We start from the raw sequence: 26,861 nt of genomic DNA on the forward strand, positions 1-26,861 counted from the left end.
ACAGGTGAGACACCCAGGATGTAGACCACCTCCACTCCACAGTAGCTGTAATCATGCTCTGCTGATTCCACCCCCACCCCCTCTTCACACCTTGCTTAATGCATCCTGTAGAATAGTTGTAATGAACCAATTCGAACCAAAGAAGAAAGTGCAAAAGCGAATAGCCTTACGCCCCCAAATCGGAAGTATCTCCAGGGCAGGAATAGGGCCTCCCTCCTCTGTCTTTGGTGCCCAAAAGCTTGCTACTGGGCTGTCCGTCCTATGACTCCCAATCAGAAGAATGGAATCTTCTGTTCTTACAGTGCTCATCCTACAAAGCACTTTCAATTCCCTCATGTCATTTATCATTCATGTATTCACTCATTCTTCAAATATTTACTGAGCTTCACCGAGTACAAGGCGCTTCCCGCACGCTAGCCCTGAGTGACAGGGGACAGCAGGGATTATTCTTCCATTTGGGAGACGGTGATGATGACGATGATGATCATAACAGTAATAACGGCACTTAACTGCGTGACGCCCGGCACCAGGCACTGCGCCCAGCCGTTACGCGCCCTAACTCCTTTAATCCTCACAGCAGACCTAGATGTGATTATCATCCCCTCTGACAAGTGAGATAGCTGAGGCACAGAGAGGTTGAGTGACTTCCCCGAAGTCACACAGCTAGTAAGTGGCAGAGGCAAGGTCAGACCCAGCCAGGCATCTTGACCACAGATTTGGTCAAGAGAAAGACTGGGGACTGAGGACAAGAGAGATTTAGTGACGAGAGCTGGAATTCAGCCGAACTGTGGTCATTCCAGTCACCTTGTGAATCTCCCTGGAAGTGACACTAAACCATAAATGATAATGCAATCTGTTCTCCCCGGGAGAATAGACCCCTGCCCCTGCCAGCCTTTCAGGTATCATTTTTAGGCTGTCAGTTGCAAGGAGAGCCCCCGCTCCGTTCCAGACCTGGTGCTGGTGGTGCACACGGCCTGCATGCCGGGGAGCTGCCCCAGCTGGAAAGTCACGGTGCATTGGCACATTCCAGACATTGTGAAGAGCACCAGACCCTGCAGCTTTATGCCATCAAGTCAAAACATCACCCTCTTGTTACCCTCCCTGGAGTCAAAGGTCCCTGGAGCTCCGACAGGAGAAAATCTGCATAGTCTTAATTAACAAAGAGATTTTTAAAAACTTCCCGGGCTCCCACAGATTTATGGGGAGGGTGAAATTAAACACCACTACTAAAAACTGGCTATCAGGGAATCTCGTTAGCACTAATGTTCATTTATAGTTGGACTTCCCAACATTTAATTCTTTTTTGGTGGGAGAGAGGGACTGACAATTTAAGACCCAGAAAGATGGTTTTACGACTGGTGCAGCTATAAATCAAACTTATAAAGTTCATAAAAATTGTTAAAATAAAAAATGGTTTAATAGGAATGTTTTATGGCCCATAACATTATTATAGCTGTTTTATTCCCTCTGCGTTAGGGGTTTAATTGGATCGCCACAATTCTGGGGATTCTCCGTTTTTATTGGATGGAGGGTAATCTTAAATCAAAATGGCCCCAAATGTCTTCAGTATGGCTCCTCATTTATCAGCCCTTTCCCTGCAGTCTGGGTCCTGAGCCCGGCCACCCTCACAGAGGATCAGCAAGATACCATCTTCCTCTCTGACTCCCCAAGAACAGCTGCCCTGTGGGGAAACTCCTCTAGGTGGCCCGGCCATTACAAGGACCTAGGCCAGAGAGAAATCAGAGCCAAGAGGGGAAATGGGCTTCAGACCAGTGTGTCTTGAAATAAAATCCCAGATTAAAAGGCACTGAGGACATCATCACTCTGGAGCCTGACAGACCTGGTGACAAATTTCGGCTCTACTGTGTGTTTAGTGGGTGACCTTGAAGATGTCGCTTAGCCTGTCGATGCTTCACTTTGCTCATCTGTAAAATGGGGATAATTGTATGTAACTCACAGGGTTGAAGACAGGCCAGTCTACCCCATCTCTAATAGAAATATAACGCAAGCCATACGTATAACTTGAGATTTTTCACTAGTCACATTTAAAAGTTAAAAATAAACAGGTGAGAGTAATATTAACAACGTTTTAACACAACTGATCTAAAATAATTGTTATTTAGTCATGTGATCAATATAAAAACTATCAATGAGATAGTTTGTATACGTTTATGCACACTAAGTCATTGAAACCCAGTGTATACTGTACATTTACACCACACCTGAGTTCAGACACTTAGCGTGGATCTCACTCTGGACTAACCACATTGCAACATTAGCAACCGGTGGTGAGTTGCTACCATGTTGAACAGCAGGAATTGTTATTTCTAGTATTCCTGAACTCCTTACGCTCTTCCCACCCCTATTCAATAACCTTCTAGAAGTACTTGACTGCTTAATTTCCCAAGATACTACATTCACCCACACTGGACCTTTTGTACCCTTCTCAGGTGTCAGACAGATCGGTGGTGGCTCTGGTCCCCAAACAGACCTCCTCCTACAACATCCCTGCCTCCGCCAGCATCTCCCGGACGTCCATCAGCAGATACGGTGAGGACCCGGAAGGCAGCCTGGGCGGCTTGGAGTGGAATCCTCTGTGACTACTGAGGACTGCTCACTGTCCCTTCCCACAGCCGGAGGCCCACGCTGCTGCCAGCCTCCAGTCAAGGGCCTTTGCTCATTCGTTTCCCTTTCTCCCTAGTCCAGTCATCCCTGGAGCATCCTGTCAACTCAGGGCCGTGGCAGCAGGTGGCACCATGAACCCTCCCTTTGATAGTTCAAGTCTGATGTGGGAGTTTCAAGAGCCCAGAACCAAGGAGGCTCCTGGATGGGGGGCTCGCATATCTCAGTCCCAGTTCATGCCTATAGTCCTGGCTGAGTTATTAACAGTGCCCCCGTTTACTCTCAGGAGTGTCCCAACTTGGGCAATAAACTGGCCATCCTGGCCTTTCCACCCCTGGGAGTGCTCGGGCCACCAGTGCCCTCTGGGCAATGAGGTCGTGGTGCTTCACTCTCTCTTACTTGTTTTTTTCTGGTCCTGTGTAGGCACTAAGGCTTTGGGCTGTCCAGCTAAAGGACCCCTTGGGACTGAAGCCAGCATCTCTAAAAAGGGCTCGAGCAATTCCATATACTAAGCCCCAAGTAAGAAGGAACCCATTAACTCCCGAGAAGAACATGACCCCCCACGTCTCCTTAGTGTCCAGATTTTTATCAAAGCCCCGATGAGAATATCCGGTTGGCATTTTAACCTACTGACCGTTTCTTGCTGGAAGCATCAGGGAATGAGGGACTCCCAGATTCCCAAGGGCCACTCCAGTTCGCAGAATTTCTAAATCCTCTTTTTACAAAAAATTTTCAGGCTGTCCTGGTGCCAACCAAGGATCTCTAAAATAACCCACCAGATATGAAGCCCCAAGGGTCCCCTTCCAAGTGAGACTGGTTTATTCAGTGAGTGCAGCTGGCCAGGCCAGCAGGGACTCTAGAAGGATTCTACAAGCCAGGATGATGACATTTGTCGCTCACACGCCTCCACCGCCCCCTTCTCCTCAGACTCCTCCTTCAGGTACACGGGCAGTCCCGACAGCCTGCGGTCTCGGGCCCCCATGATCACCCCGGACCTAGAGAGCGGGGTCAAGGTGTGGCATCTGGTGAAGAACCACGACCATGGCGACCAGAAGGAGGGGGACCGGGGCAGTAAGATGGTGTCAGAGATCTACCTGACACGGCTACTGGCCACCAAGGTAATTCCTGCTCTGCCCAGCCAGGGAGGGCCCCTTGGAGGGGTATGTCCTGGCCCTTGAACCCCCGCCACAGGAAAGACATCATGGAGTCTGTCCTTCAAGGAGACCCTTTTGGACAAGCAGGTCTAGGTCCTAGCCCAGACCACTGCTGTGCCTTACCCTTTGGCGAAAATCACAGTGATATCTTTCCCCCTCGTCCACTTCTCGGGACCACCATGGCTCCTCAGAGGACTGGCTTTCTTGCCTCTGGGTCTCATACCCCTTAGGAACATACTGGGATGTTTTAATTGGTTTTAGATGGACAGATATGCCAGCTTCCCCATCATTGCCTTTTCTACCCACTTTCTGGCCACGATGGGAAAAGCATGAAGGCCTGGTCCTTCCAGTAACCCCAGAGATGGCTTCCCCTTCCCTGTCCTGTGTCATCTACCCCCAAATGCTGGAAGCTGTGATCTAAATCCAACTTCTAGCTTCCCTAGCAGAGAACAGATATACCTGTAAGTGTGACAGTCCTACGGCCCTTATTTGCCAGGACTCTCCCCCACTGACCCCACAAAAATGCCACTGAAATTCTAAGACAGTGACATCTCAGGCTCAGCTCTCAGATGTGCCACAGAAATACACCATCAGATTACGTCTCCAATTTTGCTTTGAGTAATATGCTAATAAGAGTCCAACAAAGAGACACCAAAAAGGTTGGATATTTTCCTGACCTTCAGAGGTATTCCTTGAACCTGCAAACTGTGGGCCCCAGGCCCAGCCTTGTCCCTGCCCCAGGTAGCCTCCAAGGCCCTGTGGTCAGGCAGTACCTGAACATTCTTGGGTCTGGACCCTTCACCCACAGTCCCCACTCCAAACAGCTGATCCCAGGACACTCATGTGGTAAGCCCTTTCACACCCTCCTGTCTGAGCCTCCGAGGTCCTGCCCTGCTTCTGCCAGGAGGGTCTCCATCCTCCATGCTGTTCTGCAGATACCCTCGCTTCCAGCCTGAGCCCTTCAGGAGACCTGGGCTCAGAGCACTTGCTGTCTTCCTGTCAAACACCTGGCACAGACACAGGCAGAAATGTGGCCCATGGCTGCAGGTTGGGGGAATCTGCATCCCATTTGGTCCCTGCCACCTCCCCAACACCCCGGCAGTCCCCTCCCCACCCCTACCGTGCCGTCTGTACAGCCTGGCGTCTCAGACACGTTTCCAAGGCAGGATCGGTCCAAGGCACCATCTGGTCCACCCGTCTGCTGCCTGCCCCCCCCGCCCCCACCTCATACTCTCCCCTCCCCCAGGGCACCCTGCAGAAGTTCGTGGACGACTTGTTTGAGACCTTGTTCAGCACTGTGCACCGGGGCAGCGCTCTCCCCCTGGCCATCAAGTACATGTTCGATTTCCTGGATGAGCAGGCAGACAGACACAGCATTCATGACACAGATGTGCGGCACACCTGGAAAAGCAACTGGTAAACCCCCTCGGGGAGCCCAGGGGGAGCTGCAGCCTGGGGAGGTCGCAAGCTGTGGGGGGTGGGGACCAGTAAGGACCAGGGAGATGGGGGCAGCCCTTTCTCGGCTGTGGCTGGGTAACCCAAGGCTCCTAAGATAAATAGCGCACATATGCTCCACGGAGCCAACGTGGTCCCCAGGCTGCCAGCGCCAAGTGGGGCCTGCCTGGCATAGGACCGGCATCAGGAAGCACACACACTTTCAGGCTGAGGCCATTCCCCAAGAAGCGCCTCCTCCCTGACTGTGACTTCTGGTTCTCAGGAAAGGATGCTGGGGGAACCTCCACAAAGAGCCACTTCTGAGACCGAGCAGCAGAGCCTCAAAGCAAGGCAGCGTGGGGCAATCTGAGCAGGGCAGAATCCAAGGCACTTCCTGACGCAGGGAAGCCCTGACTTAAACTTAGACCCCTGGGGAGGTGGGCCAGCGCTGGGAGAGAGCTTGCACCTGCTATAGACTTGAGCCCACCAACTACAAGGATGTCATTGCAAACCTGATCCCTTAAGGCCACGTCATTACCCCCGGCGCCTTGGCTTTCAGGAAGCAGCAGGCGGGATGTCCTGCAGGCGCAGCTCCCTCCCCTAAGGCAGCCAGACCCAGCAGGGGGGGAACAGCTCCCGCAGGCTCCTCGCACAAGGCTTCTCTCTCCTGGGTTTTGAACCTGGACCACAGACCCAGCTAAAGACTGGCTTTCAGATCAGACAGGGCCTGGCCGGGAGCAGGAGTCAAAAACCTTCCTTCAGGAAAGAGCACAGAGAGGGGAGAGAGGCGGTCCAGGCATGTGGGTTGGGCAGGCAGCCCACACAGCTGTCTGGAGTCAGCGATCTCCTCAGAAAACAGTGCCGGCACAGATGGGCCCCGGCTGTTATTTGGGAATCAAAAATCCTAGCAACCAGCAAAACACTTAAGAAAAACCCAACTCCAAACCCCATATAGCCCTGTCTTTCCGGGGTGTTGTGGTTGCCAAGCCCTCCAAAGCCTGCTGCTTTGATCACAGTGGAGGGAAATGGAGGGACTCCGGTGGTCATGGGGTGAGGAGCCCCCAGTGCACGTCACTGGGACACAGGCCCTTCGTCTGCATTCCCAGGGCCGAGGCTGTTCCCTTCACTTCAGAGGATCCCCCACCTAGCGCTGGGAGCGGCAACTTCAAAGAAATCGAGAAAGTTCTGGACTGTCCCCATCTCTGTTCATTCTGTTGCTGATCAGGCCCAAGTCATGAAATGCCCTGCCTTGGATTTGTGGGGAGAGTCCCCTTAGCCAGACCTCAAATACCTCATGTCCAATGAAAGAATATTAGAAACTTCCAAAGCTGCAGGAGGAAGGGGAGGGTGGAAGAGAAAGGTTACCTCTCAGCCCAGGCCGCTCCCCTCAGGTTAAGGAAAGTGAGTAGGTCCCACTGCACTTGGGAAGACAAGCAGAAATCATAATGGAAAAGCTTGGAGTGGGCAAAGCTGGCCTTTCCCAAGACTTGGCACGAACTGAGACATTTGGGAAAGTTTGGGGTCCAGGAGAGTCAAGAGAAGATGAGGAAATGGAGAGGAGAGGTTAACACCTCAAGCCCCAAGGACAAGCCAGGGGACAGAGCTCACTCCGCAGAGGAACCAAAACAGTTAAGTCCCCGAAGGCAGCTGGAGGGGAAGGCTGAGTTGGAAAAGGCAACAGAATTCTGCAGCTGGTCTGGTTTTGAAGGGGAGCAAATGGGCTTATCCTCCCGGCCTAAGGAGCAGAGAAAACGCATTCTGCTCTGATTATAAATTCCTGGGTCGCAGAAAGAACTCTCCTAACGACTGATCTGTCCTTCTTGGGGTGGGAAAAGCTCTGAGCCATTCCTGTATGCCAACAATGGCCCCCTCTTCTCCCTCTGCCCCTGCCCAGAGCCGAGAAAGCCCTGGGGAGAGTCGTGAAAGCTCTGTCCCCAGGGGAGCCCGCGCCTCAGCCCAGCCGGGCCGGGCCAGCGCTGGGAAGCGGCGGGGCGGCCGGACTGGGCGGGGAGCACAGGTGGCGGCCTTTGTGCGGCTCTCAGGCCTGCTGGGGCGGCCACTGCATCCTTCCGGACAACGGCCCTGGGCACTGGCAAGGGGCTCTGGGGGCTTTGTTGGAAGCCCTGAGAAAATTGTGCAGCCTTCTGTACTTGGGCTTTCCTGGGGGCACAGAGGCCTTGGGAAAAGACCGCCAGGAGGGACCCGAGGCCCCCACGCCCACCTCTCAGTTGTCAGGAAATGGGGTCAGCACCCCGATAGGCTGCAACAGGACCTCTCCTTTTCTCCCAGGGTCGGTAACGGCTGAGGCTAGGTCAGCAGCCCTGGCTGGACCATTCCTCTGTGCTTTCACTCTCTCACCCTTCGGAGGGAGAATTTCGCATTTGTCGGGGGGATTCAAGTGGACAGCATCAGGGCACAGCCAGGCCCATCCTCAGAGTCTGCTCTGCCTTTCCCACAGCCTCCCGCTGCGCTTCTGGGTGAACGTGATCAAGAACCCGCAGTTCGTGTTTGACATCCACAAGGGCAGCATCACGGACGCCTGCCTCTCCGTGGTGGCCCAGACCTTCATGGACTCGTGCTCAACCTCTGAGCACCGGCTGGGCAAGGACTCCCCTTCCAACAAGCTGCTCTATGCCAAGGACATCCCCAGCTACAAGAGCTGGGTGGAGAGGTCAGTCGCACCGTCAGGACAGGCCCGTGGCCCTGTTCCCTCCCCTCCTCTGGGCTTTACTGACCAAGGATTCAAAACCTTGTTTGCGGTACCTTCGGGACCTCCTGCTTGACTTTTTCTCCCTTATCCAAAGTTCCTGCTTGGGGAAAGGAGGGGAGTTTTATATCCTTGAAGTCAGATCCTTATTCTAATTACCATTTTTCTTTCAATTTTTTGGGAGGAGGGAAGGTAATTCAGTTTTTATTTATCTATTTTACTGGAGGTACTGGGGATTGAACCCAGGACCTCGTGCCTGCTAAGCATGCACTCTGCCACTGAGCTATACCCTCTCCCAACTAATTACCATTTAGACCATTTATGGAACACAGGCTAAGTACCCAGCACTGTGATAAAGATGATGTATGTAGCATCTCATTAAAATATCCAACAGAGTAGTGAAGTAGGTATTATTACCATCCCCATTTTACTGATGAGGAAACTGAAGCACAGAGAGGCAAAGTAACTTACCCAAGGTGACACAGCTAGCAGATAGCAGAACTGGAATTTGAATACAAGGAGTCTGGTCAGAATCTGGGCTTTTTTAACCACACTGGGGGATCACTGCAGATGGGAGCTCAAAGTTAGATGAAATCTCCTGAAGAAACTCTGGCCTTAGGAAGAACCAGTCTCCAGACTCCAAGCTCAGCCTGAGGCAAGAAGCCAGAGGAAACCACATCAGAAGACAATAGAAAGACAGGAGCAACTGAGGACACTCATGCTCTCAAGGGGCTTGGGGCCAGGGTAGGTGCAGGCAAATATTTGCTGAGTCCCCACCAAGGGAGCCTGTCCTCTCTGTGGCAGATACTACGCAGACATCGCCAAGCTCCCCGCCATCAGTGACCAAGACATGAATGCCTACCTCGCCGAGCAGTCCCGCCTGCACGCCGTGGAGTTCAACATGCTGAGTGCCCTCAATGAGATCTACTCCTACGTCAGCAAGTACAGCGAAGAGGTGAGACAGGGCCCTGAAGGGACAGAAACCTGCAAGCAGGGAGCAAGGAGGTTACACAGAAAGCGGAGCTCCACCCTTAAATAAAAGCAACGTAGGGTAATTCAGAAAACGCATTTGTGGAGTCAAAAAATCATCACCATTCCTTTAGGAGGCAGCCTAACCTCTCCTGATTCATCCTGTTCTTTCTTACACCTTCTGCTGTCTTGCCCTCTTTGCTAGTGCAATCAATTGCACTTTTAATGATAGTATTTTTCAGTTCAAAGTGTACGATTAATTTCATTCCTTCTTAAACAAGGAATCAGACTGTTCTTTGCACTTGGGCAGATGCCTCAGTTACATTTCAGATGGACAGGTGGACCTTCACATGAATACAGCCTGAAGAGGACAATTTGAAAGAATTCACAAGTCATGCACTAGCATCGTACCTGAAAATAGTAGCAGTAACAATAATATCAAATGCTTACATAGCACTTCCTATCTGCCAAATGTTTTAAAGACTTTAGAGGTACACTTACAAGCATGCATGCAAACATACATACATAGGTACATATATTCAGTTAACCATTTACATCATTTAAGGTTACGTTCATTAGGGCAGAATGGAAAGGCAGATAGGATTCTGGAAAACAGCCTCTTCTCTGCCGAGCCCTGACCCGGCCCCTCCTTTGCTTTTGTTCCTTAGCTCATCGGGGCACTAGAGCAGGACGAGCAGGCCCGGAGACAGCGGCTGGCGTACAAGGTGGAACAGCTCATAAATGCCATGTCCATTGAGAGCTGAGAGATGGAGCCTCCCGTTCCTGGGAAGAGGGACCCGTGAATGCTGTCACACCGGGCGTCTCGGAAGGACAAGTGAAGGGGGCCAGGCCCCAAAGCTTGCTGTCCCCTGAGACCCCATCCTGGGGAGAGGGTAGGGCCCCTCTCCCCACGCCAGCCAAGTTTCATCACAGCCAGTTCCGCCAGGAGAGACCACGGGCGTCACCCACCGATGGCGAGAGCGAGAGGGAAGCAGGGGCGCGAAGAAGGTGGTTCTTCAAGCTGAGAGGCACGGACTTGGCATGGTTCTGCCTCTGTGACTGCTGCTTTGCATGAAAACTCACTTGATGTATATTGGGGAAATAATGAGAACTTTATTTAATTTTTTTTAAGAAAAAGGAAAACCGGAAATAAAACAAAACAAAAAGCCTCCCTGTTCATCCCGTCCACCTTTTGTTTAATTCTGGTTTCTGTCCCCCTTCCTTCTCCACCCCCCACCCCCTCCCATCATCCCTCCTTCCTCCTATAACTCCTGTTTCCCAGTGATGGAAAAAAGCTGCAAAGTGATGCTGAGAGAAACTGGAGAGAAACGGATTGTTTCTTTTCCCTTGAAATTTAAAAAAAAAAAAAAGTGAGGAGAGAAGAATGAGCACAAGTTGACACCAAACATTTCACCAGAAGAGAGGCCAGCGAGACCCAGAACGATGCTGGCAACCAGAAGAGCTGGGGAAGGACGGATGCTTGCACACACGGCCAAGTCCTCGAGCGCCCCACCTGGCTGACTGGAAACCGAGCTTTACACACACACACACCTGTATATTCTCGTCTCCAGGGAAAATATGTGTCTGCAGAGTACCAATACTTTTTGCTACTGTTTTTTGTTTGTTTGTTTTTGTTTCATTTAATCCCAAACCTCAACGAATGAGGAATTGATTTTGGTACTTTTCCTTCTGGTTTCCCTCAAGTGACTACCGGACGTGGGGGAAGAGGGGGGCCTCTCCCAAGCTGGATGCCTGGCCTCCCTGAGGACCCTGGGCAGCAAGGCCTCACATCCATCACTGTCAGACAGCAGGCACCCTGGGGAAAGGGCCTCCAGGCCTCCAGGAGGTTCCATCCAGGAGCTGATGTGGAGACCTGAGTGTCTGGCTTGGGTTTCCACTGCAATCCGATCCGCCAGTGGTTTCTTGCAATTAAAAAGGAAACAAAAATCAAACACTGTTTACAGCCAGCAATACTTGAAGAGCATAGGTTCAAGAAGCTGCAGTATTTGTTGTTGTGCTTTTGTTCTCTCGTGCCTAGAGGGGAGGGACCACCCTTCGCTCTTTCCTCTGTGGAAGCTCCTGATCACCCGAGCACTGGCCTCAGTAGGAGTGGCCGTGGCATCCCCACGTGACTCTTCTTCTGCCTCTCTTTCCGCCTCTCACGTGTCCTTGTGAATTTAAAGGACAAGTGGGCGGCTTCTCACTGGGCGTCTCTCTCTCCTGCTGACATCTAAATCCATGGATGACCAACCCTCCTGAGCGTAGTTTCCAAACCAAGAGACCAAAGCTCCACGTCCTGGTCCTGAGGCCCCATGGAAGCCCGTGGGAGGCAACCAGGGGGAGGAGCCTCCGTTGGTGCAGGACCCTGGTGACCAGACAGCCACCAGAGATTCCAGGCCTCCCATGCTGGCCAGGATCCAAGCAGCCAGCCCCAACCTCTCTGCAGGCAGCATCGGAGTGAGTGGGAAGGAGAACAAGAGAAAGGCAAAGGGATGGGAGGCGGGGCAGCAGGGGAGGGCCAGCCTCCCATCCCCACCTTCTGCTGTACAAGGGGCTGCCTAACGTGCTGGGAAACTGGACCAGCTACCCCAGAGAGACCAGACCAGGGTCATTTCCTCTGCAATTAACTTGGGGCTGCAGCTTCTCTGTGCCCTGATTTACCTCCAAACAATTCCTATTTCCAAAGCCTCTGCTGACCACATTGGAGTCCCAGGAAAGGGCCAGGGGAAGGGGAGCTCTGAGGGCTGGCTTCTGTCGCTGGCGTGTGGCTTTGGATCACTGTGCTCACCACACAGCAGACATCGCCCAGTCGCCTCAGCTCCAGTTTCTTGCCTGAATGCAGCTGACAAATGGGAAGAGAAAAGCATTCAGCAAAATACTCAGGAAATGCGCTGTTTTCATTGTAATTCACAACCAGCCATGCCAACGCCACTTTCTTCTGATAATCCACTTCTGTTAAAGTTTCTCTCAGCCCTATTTATAGCCTGAAAGAAATGCTAATGACTGGCCTTCTGCACTAAGCCAAAGTGTTTGCCCTTCGTAGCACCCAAAGCTCATCAGCTCAGAGCCTACGATGTATGACAATGAAAGGAGAGGAGACACAGACAAAAGGAATGTGAGCAGGGGACTTGTGCTAGCCACAGAAGAGGGCAGCCCCCTCATTTTCCTTCTGAGCTCTGAATGAAGGTTTTCTGATTACACCACTGCTCAGACTGGCACCTGGGTTTTGCTCCACCAAGAAGCAAAAGCAAGTTAGACATCTCAGCTGCATCTTCCCAACCCGTACCGCTAGACATCTACCTAGGTGTCTCCAGCAAAGACTTTTAATGGCCATTCACTGCCTCCTTGAAGCAGGGGATGCTTCCCCGAAGCTTTTTAGGGAGTGGGAGAATGATGGGAGGACGGCCGCTTGCAGAGTGGAGGGGAGAGGCAGCAGGCGTAAGAGGCTTGGCCACATTTCCCAGATTCCATGAAAGAGTTGGGAAGTGTGGGCTGGAAAAGGACGTGGCACAGGGGCCTCCCTGAGGAGGGGATTTAGATAAAGGAAAACTTGACTGGACTCAACTCTGACTTCTCACCTGTTCCTCCTCCACCAACTCTTGGCTGGGGGTCACCAAGAATCCGCGCCCTGTGCTGAGAGGAGAGGGAGTTAGCTGGCCTCTCTCCTCCCCATTATCCAATTTGAGGATATTTGGACCCTGTGTAAGGAAGGCAGTAAATTGGCAACCCATCCCCACGTGAAGTCATCCATCTTGGAAGGAGGCAGGGAGGGAATTCTCTCTCGAAGCTGATCTGACTTTGTTTTGTTGCACTGATCTGCACAAGAGACCGTTCTCTGGAAAAGGTCAAGGAAAATCACCCCAGAGATGTGCTCGGCCAGACAGAGCATTCATGGACAAGATGGAGATGGCCGTGTCCGCTGTGGTGGAGCGAGTCCCTCCGGCTGGCCTGCTGCTGCTGCTTCCGACCCTCGGCACGGGGCCAGGTGCTTCTGTGCTTGGGCTCTGCCGCTCCCCACGGCGCATCTCCCAGCACCACTCCTGATCCACCTCCCGGCCGAGAGCTCCCCTCCTGCCATGACAAGTTCGGTCATTAAGAGCACAGATCAGCTATAAACTTCTCTCTTGCGAGGAAGCGATTTCTTATCTCCATCCTTTCCGGGAACCTTCGTGAGCTAACGCTATTTGCTAGGCCTTGCTCCAGGTGCTGAGAAACTGCAATGAACCAGACCAGGAAGGGCCTTCTTCCAGCAAATTCTCATCCTTCGGGCTGCTGGTTCCTGCCACCAACTTAGCCCAACAACCCTCCTCCTGGACCTGCAGAGGGCACCAAGTTCTGTAGCAAAGGGAGCCAGAAGAAGAAAGCCGAACAACCCAGCTGCCTTACCTCATTCTGGGGACAGTCCTCTAGCCATGAGAGCCTCTCTCGCTCCCACTGCCACCATCTCCTCTGGTGGCACATCCCTGCCGCCCGAGCTCCTGATCTTCCTTTATTTCCACCAAAAGAGGTCAAGAAATAGCTGTCGAGGTCCCTGGCTCTGCTGAGCATGAAGCAGAAGCAGTGGATGGGGAGCCGGACTGGAAGGGTCTGAGCAGAACAAACAGAGGATGTCTGACAGCCTCTGGCTGCTCAGTCTCCACGTGCATCCCTCCAGCCACAGCTGCGCCCGGTAACCCGCAGCCAGTCAGTCCTGAGCCGGCGGCTGCTCCGGGGGAGGCCGCTGTCCCCAGCCACGCTGTGTCATGCCTGAGGTTCCTGAGGCCTGGCCAGGAGCAGGAGAGAACTCAGACTCTGTGGGTGAGAAAATGCAAAGGGGCACCGTGGACGCAGGACTGTGGAAGCAGATCCCACGGAGAGACTCGGGAGATGACGCTGAGGGCCTTCTGGTGCCTTGTCTCAGGAACAAGCTGGGAGAAGATGGCAGCAACCTCTTCATCACTCCAGTCTCTCTTCCATCTTTCCTTTCATCTGGTTTCCTTAAGAGCGACATTTAACCATCTGGGGCTCGGGGACGCCAGGGCGGACAGATCAGGTTTCACCCCTGGTAGCCGGGAGGTCCTGGGAGACAGGGCCTCAGTCCCATGAGCAAACTGGAGAGTCTCCGCCTTTCGTGGACACCCCTGTCTCGTTCCCCTCACCTCACAGGGTTCCACCTTCTATCCTGGCCGCGTGCGGCCCACTCCTCCTGTCCTCACCTCAAGGGGGACGGGAGGCATCGTCTGAGCTCCAGTCGAGGCTCTGACTCTGGCTTCATTTGCTCTCCGTGTTGGCGTCACAGGTGGAGAACATAACGGAACACAGTCTGCCCCACACAGAGCCGATGTTCCTGCATGTGTCAGGGAGTGAGGGACGAGCTCTCTGTACCAGGGGACCAGGGGCCTGAGCCCACCTGCCTCTCCCCTCAATTTCTCCTACCCAAACCCACTCTTCTTGACACACTGGAATCTGTATTATATCTATTTTTAAGGAAATAGAATGATAGTTGTCTGGTTTTGTTGTTTTTACAGGTGTTGTGGATTAAAAGCTGTAAGAAAATTACGTATTTAAGATATTCCAATAAAATGGGGTTTTTTTGGTTATTCTAATATATTATTGTGTACCTATTGTAAATATGAAACACTCCTATTTTGCAAGCCAAGGACACAATTTGTACTGTTGTTATATATAAATAAAGTTTACTGGATTAAAAAAAACATAAATCTTCAAATAAACCTGATTGTTCAGTTGCATATCTGCAGAATAACATTTCACAGGTGTATTTAAGAAGCAGAGGACTCACAGGAAGTTGAGCTAAGTTGTTCCGAGGGACTTCTAAAATTCTCTCTGGAGCCAGAGCTTAATAATGTCCAGTCAGCACCACACACACACACACACACACACACACACACACACACGCTCCGGCTTGTACCAATAGATGAACACTGCCCCCTAGTCCCAAGACCCAGAATATCGCTTTTCTCCAACAAGAAGCTGATGGTGCAAAAACCTTGGGTTGAGGTGCTTTCTTAGGGGTGACTGAGGTCTCAGACGGAGGAGATCCACCACCAGACTTTCCCCAAAATTACATTCATTGATTTGTATTAAAAACTGTAAGCACCTACCATGGCGTGGCATTGTCCTAAGTGCTGGGGGAGGAAATAATAAATAAGAAAGGCAGGGTGCTCTCAGCCTTTCAGGCTGTGAAGATCACAAGGATTCTGAAAAAGGAATGTCTCAGACATGCCATGGAAGGGTTTTGTGGTTGTTTTTCTTTTATTTTCAGTTGAGGGGTTAAGGGTGAGTCAAGGGGAAGATGCCAGATACTGTGCGCCTTTAGATCCAGCTCCGGGGAGGGGGTGGGTGGGCTCTGGCCTGGATAAAATAAAATAAAAGCAATTTGGGGCTGACCTGGCATCCAGAGGCAACGAGGCCTAGAGGCAGGGAATTGAGGTTTGGCCTGAGGGTGCCATGCCCCCTCCTCTCACCGTGCCTCCATTTGTCTATTTTTCCCAAAAGTGTGTGGGAGACACATCTACTCTCAGCTGCTAAAAGGAGCCAGTGTGGATAAGCTGTCGATCTGACATCTCAGTGGAGTGCACCAGAAAACCAGCCGTCTCCCTTCAGGATAATGAGGTCAGAACTGTGTTCTGGGCCCACAGCCTCATACCCAGCACTGAGACTAGAGGCTCCTGAAGGATGGGGTGCCGCTCTCGCCCTCAGACAGCCTCCAGTCTCACAGCAGGGACAGCCTCTGCCTTCAGCGTGCCTCCAGTCTGAGGAGACCCTGCTGTCAAGGTCGGCCCAGACTTACATGGACAGCCGGCACGTGTAAGAAGGGGGCCTGGGACTCAAAAAGCAAAATCATACAAACGAGTACATGTTGATAAATCTCGTGTGTGCTAGAGTTGTAGAATTACCGTGGATTCAGAGAGATATTTCCTGTGAAGATATTTCAGTGCCTACTCTGCAGCTTGGTGTTGGTGCCTACACACACACACACACGCACGCACGCACGCGCGCATGCTTGTTCCCTGAGAGACTGGAGAGATGCAAATGCTGGTCCTGAGGGTGAGAAAAATGCAAACACAACACCCCAAAGAGCCGAGAGAAGAGCATGTCGCTGAAGCCTGTGTGTAATTAGTGCATCATTTTCAATTGCAAGGAGGGTTTTGTTGTGAGTGCACCGGGCTGTTATGCTAACATTAAACCATCTTCCGCTTCTCTTATAAATGCAGACCCAGAGCACTGGAGGCACTGTGTTCCACCACAGTGACAAAGATATAATTATTTCTCAGCAAAAGCACTCACATGACCCTGGTGGGCTTCTGGACTGTCAGGAGTGTGGAGCAGGAGCAGTTAGATGAGACCAACCTCTGCCAGTGCCCGCTGGGGCCCCGGGGGTGAGCTGGGATGGGACACAGGGCCACACGGACTAGATGAAGGAGGTCATTTCTCTGCCTAGGGTATTTGCACCCCAGAATTTCCCCAATCTTCTTTCCAACACAGCTCTCCCCTCAACATTTTAAATGGGGTACCTCTATTATTAAATGTCTGCTGCAGGAACTAGCATCCTCAAGGGAAGGAAGAAATTGAGGAGGAGGGAGTCTACCAGGCATCTGTCTGTCCCACTGTCTGTTGTGGTCCCAGGACAGAGCACTGAGCCCTGGGTGAGTCTATAGCAGATGCCCAATAAGAAAGTTCTGAATGGATAAGTGATCGAATGAATGGATGTTGTGAATCACTTCCATAGTGCAGACACTAGAACATCTCTTTTAAGCCTGCTGCCATAGGCATGTCCCATTTTTCTAGTCTGAGGCTCAGAGAGGGTAAGAGATTCGCTTAAGTTCACACAGCTACTCTAGAGTTCAGATTTCATGCTCTTTCTACAGCATGACTCTGCCTTTTATGAGCCCTAGGACCATTTAATACTCCAAAGTCTTCCCAGGAATCGATCTTTCCTCTTGTAACAAGCACAGGCTATGAGAGCGCTCTTCAGCATCCATTAATATTCAAATTTGCTCAACACAATCACGGTCTGGCCATCACTTGCAGTGCGAAATGATACTAGCCTCGGCACAGTTAGACACAGAAAGGGAAAAAAAAAGCTAAGGCATAAAGTTGCAGCTTTCTCGATTTTACAATCTAATATCAACACCAAATCATTATTCGAAGAGAGAAAGACTCATCCCTTTTCTTCGTGGGAATTATAAATCATTTTTACTACGAGAGCAAAATAATTTTGCCAACCTGGAGCCATAGGATTCTCAGAGAACTAGGTTCCTCAGTTTGAAGGGAAAACTTGCATGATAATCCACTCAAGAGAATTTAGGGAAGTGGGTGCAGCTGGAAATCTGTGCTGGGTCACAGTGACGGCAGGAGCTGTCAGACCTCGCTGCTCAGCAGGTGAGCCGAAGGCAGAGCTGACTCCCACCTAGGTGTGTGACGACTGCCGAAGCTGGGAGCCAAACCTGTGGCCCACCAGAAGCCCATGTGTAGGACTGTCTGCAGCATATTATTTTTTGAATTCTTAATTTTTATTGAAGTGTAGTCAATTTACAATGTTAGTTTCAGATGTACCGTGAAGCAATTCAGTTATACATATACATACTTTTTTTTCAGATTCTTTTCCATTGCAGCTCATTACAAGAAATTGAATATAGTTCTCTGTGCTATATAGTAGGTCCTTGCTGTTTATCTATTTTATATACAGTAATATGTATCTGTTAATCCTAAACTCCTAATCTATCCCTCCCCTCTTCCCCCCTGGTAACCACAGTTTGTTTTCTATGCAGCATATTATTAGAATATTCACCTGACTCCTGGCTTTATCTTATTTTATTTTTTCTATATTTTTCTAATAGAGGTATTGGGGATTGAACCCAGGACCTTGTGCATGTTAAGCATGCGCTCTACCATTGAGCTATTCCGTAGCCCCACCACCACTACCTGGCTTCACTTTATGCCTCTGCTTTTTTTATCTTTATTCCTCACTCCCCACTCCTTTCTAATTGCGAGGTTTCATGTAGGTCCTGGCTAAGGGCACAGGTTTTGGATTCAGATTGCCTGGGGTTGAATTCCATTCCCAAGCTATATGGTCTGGGGCAGGTTAGATAACCTCACTGGATACCAATTTTCAAATCTATAAAATGGGGATACTATATATTCAATAAAGGGTTTTGTACAGGTTAAATAAGATAATGTATAGCATGGCCTCCGTAAATATTGCAATAGGTAAGTGAGAAAGAGAGTTAACCAGGCACCCTCCTACGGGCTGTCCAGTAGGACCTATAGGCAGGAGCAGATGAGGGTCTGAAGCCGAATTAAACCTTGTAGATTTCAGCAATAAAAGCTGGTGCCTGAAAGTTAAGCCCTTAGGAGACGAGGCAGGGATGCTGACCAAGGGAAACAGGAGACGAATCAAGGCTTTCCCCAAAGGCAGAATCAGCTATGAACCAGCCAGTAAATGTGCTCCAGGTAAATGGTAAGTAGCAGAGGGGAGTAGGCGAAGCCAAATCTGCATGTGCTAGAACCACGGATGGAGCCCGGTTGGCCACACAGTCAGTAGATGATTCCTGAAAGCCTGACCAGGATCAGGACCCAAAAGGTGTCAGGCACCTAATAGGAAAGATATCCCTTCACCCAGAGAGCTGGGGACAGGGTAGGGCCTCAGGCCCAGGGCAGGAGCAACAGAGAAGGACAGGTAGGCTGGAGGCAGAGGACACAGACCCCAGGGGCCCAAGTCCCAGAGAGAAGCCGGAGAAGCAGAGGGAACAGAGTGCTTACCAGACCTGGAAGGGGCCTCTCCTGTCTCCTCTCTGGGAGAAGTCTGGGCACCTCCATCCCCAGCTGGGTTCAGGTGAGTGCATTAGTCAGGGTTTTCCAGAGAAACAGAACCATAGACCAATAGGGTGTGTGTGTGTGCATGGGTGTGTGTGTGTGTGTGTCTGTGTGTGTATAGGGAGGTAGAAACAGTGACAGAGTTTAAAGAAAATCTCACTCAGTTCCAGAGGCTGCCAAGTCTGAAGTCTGCAGGGCAGGCTGGCAGGCTCGCAAGTCCAGCAAGAGCTGTTGTGCAGTCTTGGTCCGAAGGCATCTGGAGGCAGAATTTCTTCTTCTTTGGGAGACCTCCGTGTTGCTCTTAGGTCCTTCAGCTGTTAGGTGGGCCCACCCAATACCATGGAGGGTAACCTGCTTTCTCAGAATCTACGATTGTAAATGTTAGCCGCAACTAAAATACATCTAGACTGGTGTTTGACCAAACAACTAGGCACCACCGCTTAGCTATGTTGACACAGAAAATTAAGCATCACAGAGAGAAAAAGACAAGTCCTCTGCTATCAAACACTGAAACTAAATTCAGCACATATGATTTGTAAATCCATCCATTTTGATGCTTTTTTTATTGTGGTAAAAATACACATAACATAAAATTTACCATCTTAACCATTTTTAAGGGTGCAGTTTAGCAGAATTCAATATATTCACATTACTGTGCAACCATCACCATCACCCATCTCCATAACTCTTTCCATCTTATAAAACTGAAACTGTCTACCCATTAAACAGTAACTCTCTTTTCTCTCCGCCCTCCAGCCCCTGGCAACCACCAAGAAACCCTTAGTTTCCCAGTAGAAAATGCTTCTGAAAAATCTCAACCTTTGCTATTTAACCGAAGAAGAAAAGAGACAGACATTAACAAGGTATGGAGTAGGGGGCAGGGTATAGCTCAGTGGTAGAGCACGTGCTTAGCATGCACAAGGTCCTGGGTTCAGTTCCCAGTGCCTCCATTATAAATAAATAAATAAATAAATACCTAATTACTCTCCCCCCCCCAAAACAAATAAAAATAAATAAAATAAAAATTAAGGGGGGTGGGTACAGCTCAAGTGGTAGAGTGCATGCCTAGTATGTACAAGAACCTGGGTTCAATCTCCATTACATCCTCTAAAAGTAAACAAACACACAAACAAACAAACCTAATTCCCTGCCCCCCACTCAGAAAAAAGGCGAAAAAAACAAAATATGGAGCCCTTGAAGCTGGGAATGAGGGAGGGGTGGGGAAGGTTCCAGCTCCAGATCAGGGAAGAGGGGCCAACTCTCAGACTTGCCGTGAATAATAGGGAGTAGGAAAAACTGGAGACCGTCTCCTTCTTGTTTTTCCTCCTGAACTTGTGAATGTCTGTACCGTCCTAGCGCATTGATGGGAGCCGCACCCAAGGAGATACACCCGAAACTGATCAAAACAAACAAGACACGTTGAGCTGCCTCATCCCCAAGAATCACGCAGGACGCCAACCTTCCCAATCCATCTTCCCAGTTTTATCTGTCCTTTATTCTCCCATCTTCATTTGGCTCCATTTCTAACTCTGATGACGCATTTTGGAAAATCTCAGCCTGAAATTCTGATGCAGCGTCCCAAAGTGCCCCCAGCCACTCAGGAGAAGAGCCCAAAATGTCCGACCCGGGAGGGCGTGAAGGGAGCTCCCCAACCTCACAGAGCCTCACTCCACCTCCACCTGGACAGCCCTTGGTGAATTTAACGTCCACGAGTCCACCTTCAGAGCTAGTCCTGGATGACCGCCGTGGACCTTGAGCTTAGGGAACTGCAGGAGCCCGCCTCCTCTCTCCGCATTAGAAGCAGCCCTTAGTTTTCATTTCAACTCCATTTCCTCCTTAGAAGAGTGAGGATGCTGAGAGAAACAGGAACATGCGTGGTCAGTACTCTTGACCACTTCCCCCAAAATGCTAGAGTCCCAAATTATTTTCAACCTTCAGGAGGAGGTTAGGGTGTAGGGAAAGTCTGCAGACCTGGGACTGTGCGGGGGTTCCTTTCTAGGACAGCCCACCCCTGTTCATTTGTCTACTTAACCAAGTATCTGTTAGGAGCCATCTCTATGCTCTGCTCTGTGCTAAGCACCAGGAAAGGCCCAGGACCTGGCAGCTGACATCCTAACCTTGCGAGTTTCCCTGGCTGTTACGTTTATCTGGTAGCAATGATTTTTGTGTGTCTATCGTGCACTTACTGTCATTGGGGCTACACATAGGTGATCTCATTGGCTTCTATAAAAGCCTGAGGAAGCAAATATAATTCACTCTCATTTTAGAAAGGAGGAAACTGGGGCTCAGGCTTATTATATAACAAATCCAATATTGCACAGGGTCACAAGCTATGACATCAGTGACCCATTGCTCTTTGGGGCTCAAGGAAGGAGCCTCTCCTGTTTCAGGACACAGTGCTCAAAGTGGAAGGAGTAGATGGGCCTAGTGAGGCTAGAGCCAGCCTGCGACAGCAGCACTAAAGCTTCAGACCCTCGGGCCCCTCCTAGTCAGAGCTTGGGCGAGACGCAGAAATCCACAAGACTCTTGGAGATGTGGGCTGTGCAGCTGGGTCAGTGTCCTCAGGAACCTGTCGCAGCCACTGGGACTGTCTCTTCCTAAAGCCCTAACGTGCCACTAAACCACTTAGGTGGTCTCGACAAACCTTTTCTCTGTGTCAGTTTCAGCTTATCCTTTATGAGTTGAAGGGGCTTGGAAAAGATAAGTCGTTTTCAGCTTATCAAAGAAGGGCTCATGCAGAATCCACTTCAAAGTGAAGCTGCCCCAGTGGAGACAGAGACAGGAAACCAAGCCCCAACCCACCTGGCCTCTCTTTCCCCTCCAGTTCTCCCCCCACCACTCTTCTGTGCTGCACCCTAAAGTGCCTCTGAGCACCACTAGGGGCTCCACGGAATACCCATGGTCCCCTAAGGTCCCTCCTAGAAGCTACGTCCCTATCAGACAGGTTCCTCCAACCCACAGACGCAGTGTAGACCAGGTGGAGAGAAGTGCCAAAGGTCACGCTGAAATCCAAGTTCAAAACTCAGCTTCCGATACAAGGAATTATGGAGAAAGCAGAGTCCAATCCCACATGAGGATAATGAAATCAAAAAGGGGGAAGTGGGACCGGCAAAGAGGCAAAAGTATGAGGGGCCTGAGCACTTCCAGAGTTGAAAGTGAAGATGAGCTGCTTTTTGTAGAGGTCCAGCCCTGCGCGAGGGCCATTCTGAGTTCCTTTAAGGAGCCACCATGGGAAAACATCCATTCCCCAAGATCCAGCCTTAGTCCTTTTCTCTAAGTTCTCCACTAGTGTTCTCGGAGCAGGAAGTGATCTCTAGAGCACGAGGGCAGAGAGTTTCATACGCGTTCCTGAGGAACAGAACAAAAGTCACCTGAGTCTTGAGGTCTTGGCTTTCCTACCTACAGAGCCAACAGGATTTCTGCTAGACTAGGAGACAGAACGAGAGAGAGGCCTGGAAGTGGTTCTGGGTGTGGAGGGAGGTGGGGGGCTGGGGAAGCCCCACCCCCAGATGAAAGATGGTAGAGTGAAGCAGGAGAGACTCCGAGGCACCGCTTATGGAGGAAGAAGGAAAGAATTACAATATGAGACTGGTGGACCCCATCCTTTTTATACTTGAACAAAGACCAGGATTACCCACTGCATATGGTTTTGAGATGTACTTACCTTGCCCTGCCCCAGGGTTGGTTATATTGCAAAATCTGTTTTTACGTGATGAAAAGTTGAGAAGGCCTTAACAATGGAAAAGGATTGTGCTGACTCAAGAACCAAGTTAGTACCTCGGAGGAGGAACCCAGGGCAGCTGATGAGGAGAGAGATGAGGAGACCGGCCCCCTGCTCTAAAGCAAAGAGGGAAAGAAAAGGGAAAGAGACACACAGGACCTGTGGGGGATGACAGTGGACATGGGAGGCTGAACTTCGCACATTTCCTATTCTTTTTACCCCTTCCTCCTCTCTGTCCATCCCGGTCATGGAGAAACCTTCAGGGGCAATGACTCCATTTCACTGTCACAAAAAGCCCTGGACAGGAGTGACTCAGAACAGGGCCCCGGGCTCCAGATGTTAGAGAGGTTGGAGGGGACAGGTCCTCCCACCAGGCCGGCCTGCCCTTCCGCCACTGCCCCTTCCCTATGCCTGCACTCCCATTATCATTCTATTCCTCCTTCTGGTTGTCTCTGCACTGAATTAAAATTGTATTTTATCAAAGACACAAGAAAGGGCCTGGGGGACACTGGGCAAAGCACACAGCTCAGAGAGCTCTGGTCCAAAACATCAGCTTTGAGGAACCTTCCTCTGAGTCTCTCTGATCTTTGCCTTTAGAAAATTCAGAGGTTGGAGAACTGTGATCTGACTCTCACTTCACTCTGTGCTCCACCCCACTCCCCCCAGGCTGCTGACCTCTCCTTTCAGGGCCCCTTCTCCTGGTCCCTGTAGGGGAGGGGGAAGGACACAGATGCATGTACTGCAGACAGCCATGTGTCCCTCCTCCTGACCTTTGAGCTGGTCTCATTCCTTTCTGAATCTCCTCCATGTCCGTATCAGCAACATCGCTGGCTTGTTCTCTTTCTGTGATAACATTAAATGGACAAAACCTGCTCTCGAGGTTTCGTTCCAGTTCCTAACACACAGCAAGACAACTTCCTTATAGGAGGTTCCACTGGAACCTAGGACTTCCTAGCTGTAGATTCTCTGGTCAAACCAGATCTCTGGGGGCTCAAAACCCCACCCTGCCCTGTTATCCCAGCCCCCACGCCTATGTCTTTGTTCACTGGGAGCTTTCTGCGAAACGAGACAGAAATCTAGCAAGATGGTAAGATGATTATGACAAGCCAAACAGCACACAGCCTCTGCCAACGCAGAATAGCAGCCCTGTGGCTGCCTTAGCCTGTTCCAAGAGCAACTTGAAAGATGGCTCATACAGATGGAAAAGACAAGAAACGTGCAGCAGGGGTCCTGGAAAAAACAAGATGGCCTCAGGGCTCAGGTGGAAACCTTGTGGCCCCTTCCTCCTCCTTTCTGCAAAGGCAGGTTAAGTCAGCCCTACTAGGCATCCAGCACGAGAGGCCGGGAAGTCCAGGAGGCGCACGCCGGCAGCTTAGATGGGCTGGGCACGCATAGTAATGAAGGTCTCACCACATCTTTCTTCAAGGGAATGCCAAGCTCTCCGTCTCTGATTTAATTCCCAGAACTAGGAGGCTGGTGAACTTGGCATCCGCATAGGCAAAGCCTGACTTTGACCTTCAGAAGGTCATTTGACCTATGGGACTCATTTCTTTCTCAGCTATAAAATAAGAGGGTTCGATGAAGTCAACCCTAATGTCCCTCCATCTCTGTGGCTTTATGATTTCTATGACTGTGAGAATGAACCAAGTAGAATCTGACAACCAGGGGAAGAAAGTATCCTCTACAGAGATGCACAAAGCAAATAAAAGAGAAAGCCAAGCTCAGCACCCAGGTACCAAGATTCCTAGCCCAAGGCTCTACTTCATCAAAGGAAGATCTTCAGAATAACAATTTGCACTATTACATTTTTTATGCCCCACCAAAAGTAAAATCCCCACTACAAAGCTGATGCGTATTTGTCCTCCCATGACCCGATCCTTTGTTTTCAGTCTGCTCGCGCCTTGCTCCTTCTAGACAGCATTTGAAATATATTTTCTTAAATTATGGATTATTGACAAGATGGAATGCTATAGACCATGAAAAACTAAACGTGGGAACTGGGTCACTACCGGAATATGTGAATGCAGACTAACTTCACCTGGAAAGGAGGAGGCCCCTTGGGGACAAGACACGCTGATCCCATGGGTGGGAAGTGACCGCGTGCTCATTGTTTACTGACCAAGATGAGAGGCAAATTTAGGTTGTATTCTTCTATTAGTAAAGATAAAATAAATGAACTCTTATTATTTTAAAATTCTGGCTGTCTTTGGCATCTGGGCCACTGTTTTGGACAAAATGTGACCAAGATGACCAGGTCCACAGAATTCTCTGTTTTTGGAGGGGAGGGGATTTGGTTCTTATTTATTTATTTATTTTTATTGGCGGTACTGGGGACTGAACCCAGGACCTCGTGATGTGAAGTATGTGCTCTTGCACTGAGGTATACCCTCCTCTCCCCCTAGAATCATTTTTCAAGCAGTAGGTTCCCCCCTCCTCCTTCTCCCTTCAAGCCCCACACCTTTGCTCCCACCCTCACTGGGCACACAGCCTCCGCGACACACACACACACACACACACACCCCACCTTGGAAGTCAGCAGCTAAAAGGCCAACTTGCCTGGCTGGCTGGGAAGACAGAGCAGCAGCAGGCTGGGGAGAGGGAGGGAGTTGGGGCAGAACCTGCTGGCAGAGCTCTGCCTCAACCATGGCTGAGGATGGTGTGGACCCTAAGGTGACCCCACCAGCCTGGGCACAGAGGGGACCACTCAGCCTTGGCTCAGGCGATCAGTTTCAAACCCCTGGACCTCACATCGACAACATTCTATTACCATGAGAGCTGGAGTTAGAGACCCCTCAAAGCTCAAGGAGACAAAAACACTTCCCGCAGATGACAGACTCCCCTGTCCAGAGAATCCTTGGGGGCTGCAGTTCCTCCCGTTCTGGCTGAGCCAACACAGCACAGAAGTGATAATCATGGGAGTTGGAATCAGACACAGCTGGGGAGAAGAACCAGTCCCGCCGCTTAGCAGCTGGGTGACATGAGGTGTTTCTTACTTCCTCTGCGTGGGCCTTCTGATGTGTAAAATGTGGTATCAGTGCAGGTGTCTCTGGTGAAAGTCAGACCAATGTCTGTGGAGCCCTTGGCACAGGCGAGGCATGCATGTAGCAGACACTCGAGACGCGGGGAGCTGTCTAGTCTAGTGTTATTATCTTGCACCACCTCCCTGAAATGTTCTGGCCCCTCTTCTTCCCCACTCTTCCCTGGGGGCATCTGGAGTCTGGCTGTGCTGAGATGCAAGGGCCTGGATCAGGTCTCGGGCTCCACCGAGCATGATGTTTTCTCAACTGAAAACTGAAACCTGGTATCAAGCTGCAAAGCTCTGACCAGAGGCTCTGGCCAAGGGGTTGACTCCGTTCAGGAAATGAGTCCCAGTTTGGGAGAAAGCAGGCAGTGACTAAGAGCCATCTGGACGAGGTGGCGTCTCCAACTAGTACTCGGAAAAGCCAGACAATGATCCAAGCAGTGGGGCGATTAACACAAGTATAGACGGATTAGGGGGACTAGACAGCCTAGAAACAGACCCTAACATATATTTAAAGACATAATAAATGATAACAGGACCATCCTAAATTATTAGAGAACGTGTGAGTTATGCAAAAGCTGCAATTGGGGAAAATCGGCCATTTTAAAAGGAATCAATTTTGATCTTCATCTCATGGTATAGACTAAAACTTCACTTAGATCAAACGGTTAAACCTGTAAAAACAAAGGGAAGGGGAAAAAAACTAGAACATGTCATTTTTCCCAAATGGTAAGACTGAATAGTATAAAGATGCTAATGGCTCATGAATTAAGATATATGTTGAACCCAATCCCTTTCAAAGTCCCAAATGGGACTTTTTTTTTTTTTCTGAAGCTAAACAGCATGCTTCTGAAATTCATCTGGAAAATGAGCAGGAATAGCCAATGTAAAAAAAAAAAAAAAGAGTCATTGTGGGAGATTTGTTCTACTAGATAATAAAATGCTACATTTCATATAAAAATATGTCATATTTTAAAATATGTGAATGTATAAAGATACAATAATTAAAACAGTGTGATTATAATAGAAGAACTAACTGAACAGAATAAGAAAGCTCAGAATAGTCTACTGTATATTAAAAGAAAATTTAGCATGTGATAAAGGTGGCATCCAAGCCAATGGGAGAAAAAAACATTCTTTAATACATGATGCTGGGATGAATGTTAACTATTTAGTGGGAAAACCTATTTAAATCCTTGTCATACAACATAGAATAACATAAATTTCAGATGCATTAAAGAGTTAAATGTAAAAAACAAAAAGAAACCATAAAATACTTAGAATAAAATACAGATTGCTATTTCTATCTCAGTGTGGAGCTGGAATTTCTAAGCATAAAAGCAATCAGAGAAGTCACAAAGGAAAAAAATAGATATATTTAGCTGCATAAAAATTCGAACCATCTCTCAATAAAAA

The 26,861-nt window shown here is 49.9% G+C and overlaps 1 protein-coding gene across 2 annotated transcripts in view; it reads left to right on the forward strand.

Moving 5' to 3' along the window:
• PLXNA2 (plexin A2) overlaps positions 1–10,055 on the forward strand; it is a 203,062-nt gene extending 193,007 nt beyond the window's left edge. Inside the window, exons 27-32 of one of the 2 annotated variants that reach the window (XM_074351903.1) lie at positions 2,451–2,550; positions 3,550–3,740; positions 5,023–5,192; positions 7,669–7,881; positions 8,722–8,872; positions 9,555–10,055. In XM_074351903.1, the coding sequence (XP_074208004.1) occupies positions 2,451–2,550; positions 3,550–3,740; positions 5,023–5,192; positions 7,669–7,881; positions 8,722–8,872; positions 9,555–9,650 (921 nt within the window). In that variant the 3' untranslated portion in view covers positions 9,651–10,055. The other variant, XM_074351904.1, reaches the window with a different exon arrangement.
• Positions 10,056–26,861: the final 16,806 nt, after the last annotated feature.

Source organism: Camelus bactrianus, chromosome 23 (genome assembly GCF_048773025.1).
Source record: "Camelus bactrianus isolate YW-2024 breed Bactrian camel chromosome 23, ASM4877302v1, whole genome shotgun sequence".
In the NCBI taxonomy this organism is placed as follows: Eukaryota; Metazoa; Chordata; class Mammalia; order Artiodactyla; family Camelidae; genus Camelus; species Camelus bactrianus.